We start from the raw sequence: 18,563 nt of genomic DNA on the forward strand, positions 1-18,563 counted from the left end.
GTGGTGGCAAACTCTTTTACCTCAAGAGTTCACTTCAGGCATGCCTGTTTGTAGCAGAAAGCATAGTGAAAAAGAAACATTTTTCAACAGATTTTTCTGAGCACAGGTATTCAGCATATCAGACTCCTTAGAGAAAACATACATTTCTTCAACTGGGCCCTTCACTTCGAAAACTCTGTAACTGCAGTAAGGACAAACTGAGGTTAGCAGAAGCAGCGGGTCAAAGTACTTGCAATTCGTGTTTGCCTCTGTGTCTGACTGGCTGATTAAAGAGCCTACACCAAGCAGCAGGTGTCCAACTCAGGCATAAGAAGAAAATGCCCTATGTAAGATATGAGAATTGGGCAACACAGGACTAATACTGCAAAGAAGTAAAACTAATACTTTGTAACTCCAGAGTGAACATAATTTTAAGTACATGATGGGGAAGAGAGAACCAAAAGCAAAGCAAAGCAGACAAGCACCCCATCAACTTCATTTGTGTTCAAAAATGGCCGCAGAGAGCAATTAGCGAGAAAATAAAAACTGTTCAAGATCACAGTCTGTGCTGTATTACCTTTCTCCTTCTATAGTTTTCAGCTTGGAAAATAGCTTCCAAGCAGATTTCACAACTGTCTTAACTCTGTGCAGACTTTTCAGACGAGCTCTAGGTGCTCTATAGAGATAAGGAATATTTCTATTTCACAGATACAAGAGCAAAATAAAATGCAGGAACACAAACCATCTCCTGCAGAGTAATTTGGTGAAGGTACTACTGAAGGTCCCTAGCACCACTCTCCTTGCCGGAGTTACTCAGCACTGGCTCAGCACTAGGAGTAGCTTCAGATTCTTCACTGTTTTATAGTCACCTGCATTCCTCTAACGCTCTTCCAAATGGGAGACAAGTCTCTCAAGAGGACAAGCAAACCCAGGCAATCATTCCCTACATTTGGATTACACTGATCCAAAACATGCAGGCTGTGCCATTACAGTGGGACAAAAATGAATTTCCAGAAGCATAAAGTCAGAAACATGTCAAAGGAATCTTAAAGCAAAACACATTCACTGCCAAGTGAAGTTACTTCTATTCCAAGGACTAATTGGAACTTACAAGTGCTAAACAATTTGTTTCAAGAAGAATTGCATCTGTCAGCAAAGTCCTCCAAGAGTTTTGGGTTTGGGTTTTTTGCATGTTTGGGGATTTTTAAATAAATCTTATAAAAAAACCCTCTGATCCTGTCATGTACTGTTCTAAACCTAAATCCAATGTGTACTGCAATCTCATTTGACTTAAGAGAACAAGAGAACAAGAAATGATCTCACCAACTCCACTGTCACAGATTTGAGCACCAAGAGATTTAGCAAACCCATAGGACACTTGTGTAAGACTTATATTCTGAAGGACAACCTAGACCTTACACTACCGCACATGCAAGAATGTGCACAAACTCTTACATAAGTTCAAGAAATTCCTGATTCCACTTTGAACTGGGTGAACCTTCACCTGTATCTCCATTCAACATTCCCTGTTTTACAAACTGCAAAACACTGACGTTAGGTGACAATAGAGAAGAGCAAAATGTATTAAGAGCATATTCCTGCTTTAAAAAAAAAACCCAGCCAACCAAACAAAACCAACCAACAACAAAAACCTCCACATAAACTTAAAGAAATCAAAACAAAGAAGGAAACTGTTAAGTACAGGTAAAGACAATCAGAACCTCAGTCAGAAGTTCAATTTTCCTACTGATATCATCCTTCTAAGCAATACAAGCAATCACTTCACTAAACAATTATCCAATTTGATGCCACACAGAAGAAAACAGAATATCATGGTTAGGAAAGACAAAAACAGAAACTACAGGCAGAAAAAGTTTACCGTCTAGAACTTCCAAATACTTCAAGCTCCCATTTCAAGTCATGTGAAAATAAAGTACGAGTATTAAAAACATTTTAGAAAATGGCTTCTTCGACTTGCCTACTGGCAATGCCAGCAGGACGCAGTAACTTCTATTTCTAAGTCACCAGAAGTTTTGAAAGTGTTCTGACTGTTTATTAGGAAACTGCACCAAAGCGGTTTTAAAGAAAAAGAAAAAAGCAGGTAAAAAAAAGCCTCAGGGATCAGATCCCTTAACAAGTACAGAAGAGAAGCTACATTTCAAAAAACTATGGCTGCTATTAAGTCGCTGCTATTAAGTCACTGCCACTCCTTGTTCACCAAAATTGAGGTCTGGATGTCAGCAAACAAGTAATATTCTTTTTCTACTGAGAGAAGACTTTTCAGCCAGAAACTGTAGGCAAGAACTTGATAGAGAGACAAGACACTTTCATAATGTGCTACACAGCCCAACTTAGCCAAACCTTGCGGTGAGGCAGGAGAACACTGGACAGAAACTGGACATAAAGATACAAGCCCGCAGGCCTTCGGCTGCATAGATCCCTCTGAATTCCATATGTCTGTATGTGCAAACAAGCAACTCAAGTGTTCCAAAGCTATTTTAAACTTCTTTAATTAGCCACTGATCAGACACACTTGGAAAGTACCCAAGAAAAAAGGCTGAACATATTAATACGGCTTAGAAAGAGAACTCAGGGTACAGAAGACTAGTCCAGAAGCGAGCAGAGTTCAATCCCAGGAGAAATCAGGATTTATAAAATAATGGCCTGAAAAGAGATCAGGGAATACTGTTCCGATATGGCAATGTACACATCAGTGCTTCCAACCAGTCAGGCACACGCACTTCCAGCACAGGAGCTCTAAAGCACAACTACCGACCAATTGGACTGCTTTCTTCTGCACATGGAAAAGCTGAAGTTTGAATCTTCTACTAATGGGACACAGATATCCACACTGACAAACTATCCCTAAATCTCAGACATGATTTCTACAGAAATACATTATACAAAAGAAGTTTGCCTGCTAGGCAAGTGTTTCTAGATTTTTCTATGAATAGTAAACAAAGCAATTTGGCTTTTAAATCCAAGACAGCAACCACTATCAAGTATAGTAAGTTTTTTGACTGTGTTTTTAATTACTGTATATTTTTTTCTGTCACAGTTAACTGTTTATACAATGCAACAACTGTGATATAACACCCTGCTGGCATTATACACTTTTAATCACCTTGACTATACAAACAAAACTTATCTTTGGCCTTAGTCTATGCACATCTCAACACACAAACATCCATATTTCATGCTTGCAGAATGTTGCTAATAACTGCAGGTTATATCTTATAAATAGCTACCATTTGTATTCTACATTCTATTCTGTCACATCTCACTGGAAGAAACTATCACAAACAGATTTAAGTAACACTGTGGAATATCCCTAGATTTGTCTTGGAGTCTTCTAGGCTTCTTTACCATTACTAAAACAGTGATTTATGATATTGTGGTCCGGTTGATACGCTGGAGGGAAGGGATGCCATCCAGAGGGACCTTGACACGCTTGTGAGGTGGGCTGATGCCAACCTTATGAAGTTCAACCACGCCAAGTGCAAGGTCCTACACCTGGGTCGGAGCAATCCCAGGCACAGCTACAGGCTGGGCAAAGAAGAGATTCAAAGCGGCCCTGCGGTGAAGGACTTGGGGGTGCTGGTCGATGAGAAAATGAACATGAGCCGGCTTCAGTGTGTGCTCGCAGCCCAGAAAGCCAACCGTATCCTGGGCTGCATCAAAAGGAGTGTGACCAACAGGTCGAAGGAGGTGATCCTGCCCCTCTACTCTGCTCTTGTGAGACCTCAGCTGGAGTATTGTGTGCAGCTCTGGTGTCCTCAACATAAAAAGGACATGGAACTGCTGGAACAAGTCCGGAGGAGGGCCACGAGGATGATCAGGGGACTGGAGCACCTCCCGTATGAAGACAGGCTGAGGAAGTTGGGGCTTTTCAGCCTGGAGAAGAGAAGGCTGCGTGGAGACCTCATAGCAGCCTTCCAGTATCTGAAGGGGGCCTATAGGGATGCTGGGGAGGGACTCTTTGTCAGGGAATGTAGTGACAGGACAAGGGGTAATGGGTTAAAACTTAAACAGGGGAAGTTTAAATGGGATATAAGGAGGAAATTCTTTCCTGTTAGGGTGGTGAGACACTGGCATCGGTTGCCCAGGGAGGTTGTGAGTGCTCCATCCCTGGCGGTGTTCAAGGCCAGGTTGGATGAAGCCTTGTGTGGGATGGTTTAGTGAGAGGTGTCCCTGCCCATGGCAGGTGGGTTGGAACTAGATGATCTTGAGGTCCTTTCCAAACCTAACTATTCTATGATTCTATGATTCAAAATGCAGTCTGCCTACTTTAAACCATTCCATTACGAATAGGTGGATCTGGACTAATGTTAGCCAACCTGGGGGGGGGGGGGGGAAAAGCGTCGAAAAATTATCTTCTGGCATAACTGCATATACTCTGTATTAGAGTAACAGGAGCAGAACAAGGAGCTGAGGATTCACGAATTTCAACACAGAAAATGGATACCATAACCACATTACTTATTAATTGATAAACATATACTATTTCAGCTTAGTTGTTGCCTAGCCTCTTCAAAGCAAGCTTTATTAATGTGACTTCAGCAATAACTGTTTCAAGGCCCTAACAGAAATTTGGGATTTAAATTCAAATAAAACTTTTTTATGCTAATTTCATTTCAAAGTAACACCTGAAATCTGACTTTGGGTACTCAAAAGAAAAAATATATTTGCAACATTAATTCTTTTTCAGAACCATACATAATTAACTAGGTAACTTCTCAAAACGCATGGATACTTTGGCAGAGATTAGGAGGCAATTCAGCTAAGCAGTTGGAGAGGAACATGGAGAAGGCATACTACTCTATCCAATAGCACATTTCCAGGGACAACAACAGAGGAGACAGTCAGACCATGAATACGGAAGTTTATGTGACAGCCCAAAGTTTTAAGTTTAGGTGTCTAAAACCAGAAGCCAATATAATGCTCTCTTTGCAAAAGAACTCCAGCTCTTTTCTTCGCATTAAAACCTGCACACAGATAAGCTGGACTGCATTAGCATGCTTATGCCACTTTAATGCAGCTATACTTCTGTTTGTGTGGTTTTTAAAATTTAGGAAATGAAAAGACCTTGTGCCAGTACAACTACAAAAGAAGACAACAAAAAACAAGTACTCACGCTGTGAATAAAGCAGTATCTGAAATTCCAAGAGGGCACAGGTAAAGAGTTGAACCACATTTTCTACTCCAAGCAATTCAAAAACTTCTTTAACCGGAAAATCAAATAATGGTAGTTCGCTGGTGCTTGGCCTCTGGCAGACAATTGGTCCATAAACACCTGAAAATTTTAATGACCTTCCTGCTGGAGGAAGAGGAACCTCATAGAGAATATTGTAGATGTAGCTTTCTAAAGGTAAAGGCGGTGGCTGAGGTGAAGTCACTGCTTGGTGAAGTTGTTCTAACACTTTCTTACAAGCTTTCATAAAAGACATTGGAGTAATCAGACAAATGCATTTTGAGACATAAAGAGTGTCTCTGCTGATGTCATAGGAGTTAAAACGCTGCAGCTTTGAAACAGAAGTGCCATTGCAGTCTCCAGTGCTGCTGCAGCTATCTTTGTCATTTGTGGGTGGAGTATGAAGAATGTCATATTCAGCATTGTGCATATGATACAATGTCTGCATCGCACTGCAGATCTGTTTGCTAGTAACTTCCTCAAAAAACGTGAGAGAAAATCCAAATGTCCGTGAGCCATCTTCACGAGTAATAATAAAAGAGTGGAATTGAGGTTCTCTGGAATCTGCTTGTGTCTTGAAAGCAAGCCCTTTAGGCATACACAGCTATAAAAAAGGGGGAGGGGAGATAATATCAATTAAAACACTTTTCTCTCCCCTTGCCTGCAGAAACATTGATGAAAACAGGATTTAGAATCCACAGACTGCCATCACATTTCACTTTCAATTCTATTAAATGTTACATCTCTGTACAATACAATAATATGCATACATCAGAAAAACTAAAGGAACATATTACAAGGGCTACATCCAGTTTCTGTTGAAACTCATAACCATTTTGTTACCAATCTCAATGGGAATAACAGAATTCAAATGCAGATAAAGGAAAGTGTTTTGGTCACCAAGACCAGAAACCTGATAGAGAAAAGTTCTATATTTCATCTAAAGAAAGAAACTACACCACATTCTATTTAACAGAAAAATCATGCACAAAGAAGGCTCACTAATTGCAGACTAATTTATTTCTCTACCAATTCTCTAAAATGCAACAAACTGTAGGAGAACAAAAGACTCTTCTAGGAATTTATCACTTACAAGTTGTAACTTAATTTCCTTTAAAACAATAGCACAGTTAAATGAAAAGCCCCTTTTGAGTCTGCATAATTTTGGAAACAATACTGAATTTCTCTATCTATAACAGATATCACACTTTCACATCAAAGAAAATACAGATGAATGCCTTCAATTGTTAAGGTAGGAAGCCATTAAGTGATACAGACCATTCCCACTGCATCCTGGTCAAAAGGGTTCCAGTCAACATTCTCAGGATAGCGAGCAAGAACTTTGGATTTAAATGTGCGTCTTAAAGGAGTCTGCTCAAAGTTTTCCCCTGCAGGTGAAAGAAAAATACATAAATAAATATTTCATTCTCTTTTTAAGCCCAAACAAGGCCAAATAGCAGGACATCAGCAGGTAGATGCGAGGATAAGTGAATTAAGCAAACACTCCTTTTAAGAGAAACAGAAAATGCAAGACAGTTAGTCAGCATATAACCAGACTGCAGATATCAGCAAGGATTAGCATAGTAACATTTCTATGTTGTTAAGTATCTGTGCTTTTCCTTAAGCTCAATTATCTTGAAATTGTGGTTGTGACAGAAATTTGCTAAGTAATTTTCTAAGTTATTCTTTTCTATGTTACTCTTTTTTCTAATTACTCTTCAGATACTTCAGATTCTTGTTAAAGCACAGCTAAAGCTTCAATTTCAGTGGAATTTTGTTAATGAAGAAAAGCACAAATAGACAAGATGCAAAGATGATGCAAGGTTAAGATTGACATACAAGTGGCATCACTTAATTTCTTCTTCATGACTTAGGAAAAAAAGGTATCCACCATCTATTACAAGAAGTTAGCTGCGAAGAGAGTCTAAAAGGTTAAAAGATCAAGAACCACATAAATGCCCATGAAGATAGGGTATCAGATGAACAAAGATTTGTGCTTTTTTTTACCCCACGCTTTTTCCTTTACCTTCTGTTGCACTTGAAATGAAACGGCTGGCACCATCTCGGGTTTTAGAGGCCTGTATATACTGGCATAAAGCTATATAACAAATAAAAACAACACTGCATTATACATTTCATACTGTCAACTGTAATTACACAGCTAACACATACCAGTAAAAAAATATACAAGTATGTTATACAGGACTAGCATGCATAACAGATTATCTACTCTCCTAATATGCTTTTTACACATGCACAACTTCATAAAAATACCTCACTTCAAGTGCATGTTTCTTGAAAGAGATGATCAGCATGTAACATACTCATAGCTCCTGTATACACAATCAGAATACCGATGCAGCAACAGGAATTAGCTGCTTGCAAAAATAAAGTTTTACATGTTAAACTATAAAATACTCCCAAAGAGCAGATGATTGATCTAGGACAAGATCATTTCAAGGCCTTCAGAACTATATGAATTTAAGTAGCATGGTCCAGCTTTTGACAGATGCCATCCATACACTAAACTGGCTAATACAGTCTTGCTTCTGAGCTCTCAAATTTTCTCTGGAGCAATGATCGTTGACTGTGATAGCACAGAGCTTCCTGCAGTGAATCTTCCAAGTGTGCGCAGTTGCTTTAAAAATTAAGTGCACAACTGCGTATCTTAAAATAAGCTTAGCTATCTTACTAGAATGCAATTAGCTAAATGAGCATGCAGCTGTTGACAGCTGCACCAACAATCAGGCACAATTGCATGAAATCATATGCTTTAAATAAATTGAACTATTCCAGCAACACCTGCAAGAGAGAAAACACACTTCAACTTCTCACTTGTTTTCTTACATCCAGCAATTACATGGCAATAGAAATTGATTTCAGAATTGGCTGGGTTTGTTCAGTACTTTTACAGTAATATTTTAAGTCCAATTTCTAAGCCAACTTAGAAGCTTTATTTCACGTAACATTTACTTCCACAAAGTAGCCATACACAGAGACAGTTATAACCCTGCCCATAGACAATAAAGAACCTAACAAACACACCAAATAAAACCTCATTTCCACGGAATGTTTAAGAAGTCCTTTGAGAGGTGAGAAGTCATGTAACCCCAGATTTGGTTTAAACCAAGTCTTAGGTATCACCTCAAACAGAGACTTTACCCTCCATCAGGACCTAGGACAGGTCTCAATACCCAAAATACCCACATGCATTTTGTTAACCCTCTGGGGCTTAACACTGGAATTTAAAAGAGGAATCGTTTTTTCTCTTTGAAAAAAAATCAACCCAGCTGATTTTCATACAAAACCACTCAGCTACATTATTTATTACCTTTTCTTCAGTAATATCATTGTTCAAAGAGAAAAAAAAATGCATTTGGGAAAAACTGAAACATGTATATAAGAGAGGGATAGTTAGGAAAAGAAAGAACACAACTTGACTGAAATAAAACCATCTTTGGAAAGAGTGGAGCCAATGACAGAAAACACAGCAGCATTTCAGCAGGAGCCAAGAACAATCGTAAAATACAAAAACAAGCATTTAAAGAAACTTCTAATCTTCCAGAGAAAGAAAAGTGGACATAACGTCACATCTCTATTTACTGACACAAACACGCAGTCAAATAAAGAAAGTCCTCTGTAAAAGAGGCTTTAAAAATAAGCCAGGAGATTTAACACACCTACTATTTTCTATATTTGCATCTGTGCAGATGATGCAATGTCAACTTTTAGACAGTTGAGGAAAAACCTCAGACATTTACTAAGCTGTTTTGTTCCCTTTTGAGTTTGTTTTTCCCTTGCACATACATACAAGGGAGAAAAGAAGGCTAAATTTTCTCCTGAACTTGAAAACCTCACACTACAATCATTGAGTTCACCTATGTGCAAGGTCATGCATATTTCAGAAATAAAAAGAAAATCCGTTACTAGAAGATGTCTTCATGAAGGTGATAAATGTGATAAATATTGCAAAATATATGATGCTGCTCTTCCCTTCTGACAAAAAAAACAACAAATAAAACAACAAAAACCACACACACACACACACGGCAGGGGGGGAGCAAACAAAACCCCAAAGCAAACACTGAAAGATGCTTATGTATTTTAAGAAGCATTGCCCCAGTTCCTCCCAGGAGACATCCTCTCCAACACACACTTAAATTTTTTAAACCTGAAGCCTGTCTATAATGAAAGTATTGAACTTGATTTCTGGAAACCCACCAAGTCCTGATCCAGAGAGAAACATAAGGCAATACTTACAATTCATCAAACAATACAGCTGTTGCACAGACACTGCTCTTGACAGAGTGCATCCATATTACACTTCTTCCCTGTAGCCATACTACTCTGATACTGTATCTGTCATGTTAATTTCTGTGTGAGTGCAATGCTCATTTAGTCTTTCACAGCAGCACAGTCTTCCATCTTTAGCTACCTCTTCTTGTAGCAAGCAGCCTTCATGCTTGTAATACAGCAAACCACTGGACCTTCAGATTGGGCAATGCTGACTACCAAAGATACTGACAGGTCAGGGAATCTCGAGTGACAGCTCACCTACAGCTTTTGTAAAGTTCAATCCAGGAGCAGAAAGGTGATCTGTGAAACTCCAGAAAACTGGCCACCCTGTTTTCTTGCCATTACAACTAATGAGAACCCAAGCACAAACAAGTCCATTGCCTAGGGTCCCCCTTCACTTCTCCCACTAAGTAGCTAATGATTGTCACTAGACAACCATCCACAGATGAGTGGAGAATCCTCAAACAATATTTGCTTACATCCAGAGTCAAAAAAGTAATTAACCCTAAATTTATAGTTAGAAGCCTCAAACACTACGCTCCAGCAAAGCACCAACTGCAACACATCTCCAGTAGGCAAAAATAACTCATGATCTCAAGATCTGACTGTGTGTGATTCAAACGTCTGATTAATTCATAGAATAGAAGCATAGAATTCTATTGGTTTTGATATAAAATGGCTTATATTGACATGGTTTTGATAAAAACACTGAAGGCAAGAGCAGGTTTAACAAATGCAGGAGACAAATCCACCAACAAAAGTGGTCAAAGTCTTATTCTAGAATAGAAAAGGAAAAAGACGACATAAGAGAAGATAAACTGATAAAAATATGATGTATCCCACAAGCTTCAGAGTGAGCACAACTGCCCACACTTCATGAATATCAAAGGACTGTGATTATCAGATCATGCTTTTCTTAAGGTTCCTCTCCTCTAGCAGAAGTGATGGCTAGAAAGTACTTTCCCTACTGATCCAACTTACTATAAAGAGGTCTTCAAACATGATTTCTCTGTAAATAATTTCTTTCTTTTGTTCAAATTCCACACAAAAGCAACTTCTTAATGGAACACAGTATTGCCTGCTGAAGACTTGATAATCCTCACTTTTCCTACAGGAAAAGCTCTACAAAAAATGAAGATGCAAACTGCTACACAGACTACAGACTTGTAATTATCTGGATTGAAAGCAAGAATGGTAATCAAATGGCTATAAGATTATTTGCCAGGAACTGCCATACAACACAAAATCCACACATATAAAAATTCCAGGAAAAGGGAAAACAAAAGAGGAATACTTCAGGAAGTTTCAGGCCAACATGCTTTTCAACATCAAACCTTCAAAACAGTAAGAATCCCCTTGTAGTTTGCAATGTAAATAGTATCACAGTAGCATAGAGGAACACCATTTCACTAGGCACTGTACAGACTCACAAACACCAGTTTAGAATGAGACCTAGTGCTGCACCTAGGAAAGGAATCACAGCAAAGCAGAGAATCTCAGAATGTCATTGGAAAAAACACTATCTGTGGCACCCCACTTGAAATAGGACCAGTGAAATTATTTGGATTAAAAATAAATAGAGAATGAAGAAGGCATTAACAAAGATTAACATTTCACTAATCCAGTTTAGCCCACGTCCACACAAACAGCTTAATGAGATCATAGCGAGTCCCTAAAACAGGAGGGAAGCAAAGATTAAACCACCGACACAGAGGTTCTTAAAGTGGTGCACTGAAGAAAATATGGGACTAGAGTAGTTTTAATAGCCTACATGGGTAACTAAAGCACTCCCAAAGCTGCTCCTCCTCCTAAGGCCCAGCTTGCCCACCTGCTGGGTCCTGCCATGATGGGTAATAGTTTTCAACACCAGCAACCACCATCTGCAAGCCCTTTCCTTCCTCTCCTTTCTTCCACACTTCATCAACCCTCTAAGACTCCACCACAGGGTGGAAAAGGAGCAAAGATGCTACAGCAGTCAGTGACTTTATTTTATCCATCTAAACTGTGACAAAACCAAGCTATTCCCCCTATGACACTATGTAGGCAGTCAGACTGTTCACAGTCCTATATTGTTCTCTCCTTTTTTGTTACCATGTAATTTAAAAAGACATGCATAAAGACTTAAACTCCCAGAATAAGCTTGCTTATCAAAAGAGAAATCACCGGCTAGGCATAACCTCTGAGTCAGTCTTCTTGGGTGAAGGACATCCAGGACATCAAGCACTGCTGCTACCAAGGCTTCAGCTTAGCCCAGCTCTTCCTGCAGCAGGCAGAGCTCAGCTCACAGCAGTCTTGGACTGGAGTGAGGTACGGTCCCTACTGTCCAGATTAAATCTCACGTAAGAGTCAGGTAATTATTCCAGTCCCTCCCTCTCACATACATCTCTTCCGTAAACTGACCCTGATGGACTGTCTGCATGCACAAAAGAAACTACACACCTGCTTGAGACTATCAAGGAGTTGAAACACATTTAGTTGGAATACGAAATTAAAACCAGCCCCTTGTTCACATCTGCACTGAAGATCACACCACTCCTCTAACAGTCATCTAATACAACTCACAGCATATGGAACTATGAGGACAGACTGACTTCAGTTCTAACATTATTTTGTAGCACCTTGAATGATGCTGGTGTATGTGTCTGTTATTTGGACTTCCTAATTACAAGCACAAGAGAAGAGCTAATGCATGCACTCCACGTGAACTAACAACTATACCTCATTTTATTGTATGATATCTTACTGAGTCACCAGACACTGAACATATCACAATGCAGATTTGTAGTGAACACTGGCTACCTCTCTGTCATTTTATGCACCTCCCTGATCTTACCTATTACTTTTCTTGCTGTTCAACCTGCGAGCAGAAAACAGCTGTGTCTGTGTCTTGGTCTGATGAAAATTAGGACTTACAAACTCAGAGATACTACATGGAGTTTCCAATCACACAGTGCAGCATTACTTTGAAACTATCTGCATGAAACTATCCATATCAATGGATATCACTTTTCTACAAGTTCATACACAGCAGTAGGAAAAAAGTTACAGAAATTAGAATGAACTTAAGCATTCTTCAACTCAGTAACCTGAACACTATCTACCAAGCTTTACTCAGCTTTGAGACGGAATAAATAGAATGAATTCTGAAGGTCTAATTGTAGCTCTTTCCTGATTCACCCAGAGAAAAATCCGGTTCACTGCCTTTTTTCCCTCTTTGGGAGTAGAAAGGAAGGAAAGGAAAAAACTACTTGGAGTTTCAATTACTTATGACCTCCCACTATAACATAAAAACAATTACATTGGTTTTGACTGAAAAGTGGATTTACTGCAGGTGAAAAATTTGAAATTATGAATTCTCAATGAAAAAGAAAGACAAAACTTTTTTTAAAGGCTGGAAATTCAGACTTGAAACCCTACCACCTCAGAGACACACCTCACAGTCCACTCCCTTCTCTTTTTTGACTATGCCATTTACAAAGATCTGTTTACAACCTGAACTGTTCTATGATTCTACGAACCACGGGGAAGCGCAGCTTACGGTTGTCATCGCCATTATTAGCTGCATGTAACCATGCTACATAATAACACACTTCCCATCAAACTTTCATGTGTAGTCACAAAATAAGCTAAACTTGTATTGAAACCTCTTAACACATACACTGTAAATTCAGGCTATGCCTGATAATCATATACATCCTCTCACTTAGCTTACAGCAACAGAAGCAACACATACCCAGCTGGCTTGCTTGCAAATTTCTAATGCTAATTACCAAGAAAACTTCTCCCTGATTGTAATAATTTATTTTTCCCTGCCGAGTAGTTTGTTCCTTTTAAGTATGCTTCTAACCCTAGATGGTTTTTTTCTCTTCAATACATCAATCAATCAATCATTTTCTGTGACCCCCATGCTGACACAAAAAGTTTCCATTCATGTAATAAAGCTCTCTCTAGTACAGAACAGAAAAGCGTGGCCTACGTTGTCCTTAATTAGAAAGGTCAAACTTGATAAAAAAGAAAATAGATGCCAGGGATACTTTGCAAACAAAGCTTTTTAAAACTGAATCACAGCCTTTTGTATATGCTCTTAATTCATTATTTGGTTTTAGTTTTTAGAAAGTGACTGCAGTGCCACAATTGTAAAAATTATGTAAGACTGAGAATTGTACAGGAAATTCTCTCTGCACTTTAGCTAGGAAAAAGTCTTTAAGCAGGTGTTTCAGAGGTAGGGTCCAGCTCAATTTTCCCTCTATGACAATAAAGAGAGCAAGTCAGAAGAAGCTACCTCATTACCAGAAAAAGTGCCCGATAAAAGAACTAAATGGTCATGCACACTGGTTTTACAGAATCTTTAATACTGCCACCATCATTTGTTCATGGAGTCTCTTGATCTGCACAAAATAATTACAAAACAACGACACACAGAAACTTCTACTGATTCTGATTAAGTGGTTTGCTGCTTTCACCCTGCCAAGCACTGTGCTCCTTTAAATTCTTGTGGCAGAGCCTGCTATTAATTAAATTTATTTGGTCTCGGTGTGCATTTATTGTATACATTATATTATAAATATAATTAAATTAAAAAATATTAGACAGCATGCAATCAAAACATTAACTTTATATTTCCACATAAGGACTCTCTTACAGAAATCTTTCTGCATATGCAAGCTGTATATGCAATTCTTGCTGCCACTAAAATGAATGTTTAATGAAATAAATGTAAAATAGCTTCAATATGAAACAGTCATATTGCTGTGATTAAATAAATGAGTAAGAACAATGAGAGTCTGTACCAGCAACAGATACTATGAACTATACACTTAGGACAGCTTTCTTGTTCTACGCAGCACAATGGAGGAACTGAACTTGGGATTCAAAAATCCCTATAGAACGCGTTTATAACCATACCCTTCACCTCCGCACTTCCTACACCGTGGTCCAAAGAACCTTGCAGTGGTGGGACTCATTGCAACTTGTGCAGGGTGGCGAGTTGAGACTGAGCTGACCATGCCAGCCGAAGAGCAGAGGTTTTCCCCAGTGCCGGCAGCAAGTCAGGAGTCAGTTAACAAGGGGATTTGAACAGTGCATGAATTACAAACACCATCCAGAGAAGTCTAATTCTACCCCGCTTTCAATTAAAAATAAAATGAAGCACAAAGCCATACTTAAGTGAAAACAGACATCATGGAAAATTGACATAATTTTGAAAACAATCTTTCTCATTCTTGGATCTTGGATGAAGACATGATAACTGCAACAGCGTACCTGTCAAAGAGCCTAATACATAAGGAAAAAAGTCTGAACTGTTTCCAAAGATAGAAGAATGGCAGCAGTCCACAACACATTTACAATTAAGTTAACCTAAAGCCAGCAGCTAATGCCATAAACAGCAGCAGGATTCCCAGTTCAGCCAGCAATCATTCTCAGTACACGCAGTAAGGCTACAGATATGATGGTAAATAATTATGTTTACCAAAGACATAATTACTCCAGCTTTAAAATTCATGGTCTAAATAAAAATAGTTGGCTGGCAAAACAGGTAAAATGTGCATACTTCTGCAATCCACACTGTAGAAACAATGCAAGTGTTGAGCAAAAGAGAGCACTTTGGAGGGAGGGGCCACTGGAGGGAGGTGGCATGTAGCCTGAGAGATTTGAGCACTTCTTGATTAGTCAAACTGACAAATGACCAATAATGTTAATGTGGTTACATTGCAGAAACAAATACAGGTGCATAAGATACACATAGGCATAGAAGGACAGTCAAGCCAAGAATAAATACCTTAAAATCAAAGGCAAAAGAGTTCTGTTAAAAATAAGACTTGCCATATACACACTTGCCAAGGGAAGCTTTCCAATACTTAATTTCCAAGTCTTAAGAGCAAAACTGGGATAATCAAACAATTAATCAAGTTGTACCTGTACCATACTAGATGCAAAATGTGGTGGCAATCTGTTGATTCATTCTAGCCCTTAAAATATAGACAAGGGGAAAAAAAGGCAAAAACCTCAGACCTAGTCTTCTGCAGAGCAACACCATTCTGATTTTTGAGAACCCAATATTCTGATATTGAAGAAAAGTCTCTTCAATAAATACCTAAAGGTCTATTAATATACTAATAATTAGACACAGTTTATTTTAAAAACAAAACCAGTACATTTCTCCAATTCCTTCTTTATAAGTGCAAAAACACCCCTCTACAATGTAGGAAATTAACATCCACAGTTTGGCAGACTGAGGTAAGAAATTCATTCAACATGAATTCTTGGAATAAAAACCATGATTCAAGAAAAGCTGCAGCTGCCAAACCTGTAAGCAAACAGACACTCCATCAATGGACAAATGCCTTCAGATTATGACTTGTTTCCTTCCTTCCAGTTCCTCCTCCTTCAGCAGAACTGCACGTATTTCTCATTAGAGAGGACTCAGCAAACTTCTTCCTCTGATACTGAAAAGAATTCTTCTCTTTTATCCTGAAACACATAAACCCTCTGTCCTGCAGTTCTATCTCCCCCTCCCCCTGCTGGCAAGACCACCTGCCACAGTGCAAGCTGAATTGATGGTTTGACCAGCTAATTTACTACTGGAACTGGGACTTAAACAGTTTTCAAAGCAGATCAGGTTATCTGTATGAGAAAATCTTCATGATCACTTTAATTTTACTGCAGCACTGCTGTTTAAGCAACTAGAATCAGGGGTTTCATCCACTGCCTCTAAAAAATCAGTATTTCAATCACTGTCTCAGGCAGCTGTCATTCCTCTGGATTTGTAACACACCTACCACCTATGATTTTCGCACCTGTGACTTCCTCTGAAAACTTCTTTATGCAAGTTGCTGTTCCACTTCCCCTGACAAAAGAGCTCAAAGGCAAAGGAAGCCCACTATCTTCCTTTCTAAAACTAAAGTGCAAATACACAAATACACATTACAGACACGCTGCTCTCAACTTAGGTATCTATCTTAAGTGTAACCGGAATGTATGTTGCATGGAGTGCCATCCTTCATCTGTAAAAGTTGGAGGACTTTCTTTAGAGGAAGTAGAGAGAAGAGGAAGAAAATCAGAGAGAGGAAAGGCTCCAGGGCTCCAGGCTTTCATTCTTTTTTTGGGGGGGGTTGGTTGGTTTTTGTTTGGGGTTTTTTTTGCCCATTTGTCATCCAGGGAAGCTGCATTTGCTTGTAACAACAACCCCCATCCCAACCCCATGAGAACTCATTCTTTCCAGTATACAACATACGTTTGAATGTTCAACGGACAATACAGCTCTTCCTACTGCAGTTGCTAAAAAGGTGGGGAGGACAAAGAGATAAGTTAACTCTAATATGTCAACTGTAAAAGATCCTGTTGTTTCCGGGCTTTTGCTTTCCAAAATTCAAGAGTTGCAACGTTTCGAGAATTGTAACATGAAGAACCCCACTGTAAACTGAAATAAAAAAGTTCGTTCCACTAACTGGATATCTGTAACCACTGGATACAAATAATCTCTCGATCATCCGCCACTTTGATAGAATAAACTCTTCCTAGCCCTCTATGGCAAATGAAAATTTAGGAGTTAATAGCAATCCACTCATCATTTAAGTTTCAGCATTCATTCAGTTGATAACAAAACATATCGATACACACACACTGGAATAGTTTCAAACCCTGCAACAATGAATGTAAAGCACTGCAGAAAAACAGCTGAGGACATCTGCATTCTGTGATTGTAACATCAGGAAACCAAAAGCCTTTGTTTTTTATTTTCCTGGTACTGTTTCAAGGAAGGCGGGAAGAGGTGGGACAATGAAATGGCAGAAGAAACCATCAAGAATCTAGGGCAGCTTTTAAAAAACAAGCAAGAAAAAACACCCCAAAAGTCCCCAGCTTGTTTCTTTAAAAGCATCCTAAAGCTTTGGGGTTTTTTTACTATTCTGCATGCAACACAAGAAGGCAGATGGACACAATGGGCTTTAATCAAGGCCACCTGGCAGAAATTTCCAAGGAAATGGTCTTAAAACCAGAATTATTTTACTAAACTACTTTTCTGCTCTAGCCACAGCAAAAAGACATAGGGAAAGATATTTAGATCCATTTCCAACTAAACAACAGAAGTAGCACTCAAAATTACAATGACAGGCATGTTCTCAGCCATGGAGGTTGGGGGGAGACAAGCCGTTTTCATGACACAATAGATCTAGCAACAGAAGACACTAAGAAAGGAAAAGGGTGGCTTGCGTGAAATAGAATATAGAACAGAAGTGGAGACAAGCATATTTTAAGCATATTTAATATAGAAATCAGCTGTTCTCCTCATGCTCATCTAAGACTGGCAGACCCAGTGAGACTGCTTCAGGAAAGCCTAAGCAAACAGAAGCACAGACAATTTCAGGCAACCCCTCTGAACCACTGGACACCCTTTTACAGTGACACCTCCCATTCAGTTAAATGTCCTTGTGTGCTACCGTTGCCCTCACAGCTCCAGCTCTGAGCACTGATGGAAACATGCCTGTGTAAGAGCACAAGGAGCAAACGTTACTGAAGCATCTGTCCAGTCCTTTAACCAAGTATTTCTATTCTTCTGGGAGACCACTGAGGTTTTGTGTGAAAGAGGAAAGCCTTATTTCAGACACGAAACCTTCCAAGCAGGTTCCAATGACATACAGAGGTCAGCAAAATACGAAAAGTTTAGCTATACAACCATCCCAGTATATGAGTCCTGTCCAGTCTGTTTCACTTTGTTATCTACTCTTTGAAATCAACGTTTTGCAGTAAGGACTGTACTCCCCGCACCCCCCAAAAAATGTTCTGTAAGGAAGTCATCAAGTGGCTTGATGAGATATTCTCTATTTCTTAAATAGAAGTGATTTCTAATACCAGAAAATTAATCAGATATACTGACAATTCGGTCTATATGACCAAATATGACTAACTCTGAAGTTAGTCTTAGCTGTGACTGTATCCTTCTTTATCACCTCACCAACCACTTGCCTCGAGCATTCTTCCTTTTACAAGTGCCGTATCAAGCTTACCTTTCTTCTTCACAAGACATGATTCATGTTTGGTTAAAAAAAGTTTCTAATATGAGACTCTGATTAGAATAGGAAGAAGAAAGTCGAGTACA

The 18,563-nt window shown here is 39.0% G+C and overlaps 1 protein-coding gene across 3 annotated transcripts in view; it reads right to left on the reverse strand.

Moving 5' to 3' along the window:
* Window positions 1–18,563, reverse strand: part of DENND5A (DENN domain containing 5A) — a 72,393-nt gene that overhangs the window by 45,174 nt on the left and 8,656 nt on the right. For all 3 annotated transcript variants that reach the window (XM_065682996.1, XM_065682995.1, XM_065682994.1), the window contains exons 2-4: window positions 7,197–7,268; window positions 6,449–6,558; window positions 5,114–5,774 (exon numbers count right to left, since the gene is read on the reverse strand). In XM_065682996.1, the coding sequence (XP_065539068.1) occupies window positions 5,114–5,774; window positions 6,449–6,558; window positions 7,197–7,268 (843 nt within the window). The remainder of the gene's footprint in view (window positions 1–5,113; window positions 5,775–6,448; window positions 6,559–7,196; window positions 7,269–18,563) is intronic.

This window comes from Lathamus discolor, chromosome 6 (genome assembly GCF_037157495.1).
Source record: "Lathamus discolor isolate bLatDis1 chromosome 6, bLatDis1.hap1, whole genome shotgun sequence".
NCBI classification, from domain to species: Eukaryota; Metazoa; Chordata; class Aves; order Psittaciformes; family Psittacidae; genus Lathamus; species Lathamus discolor.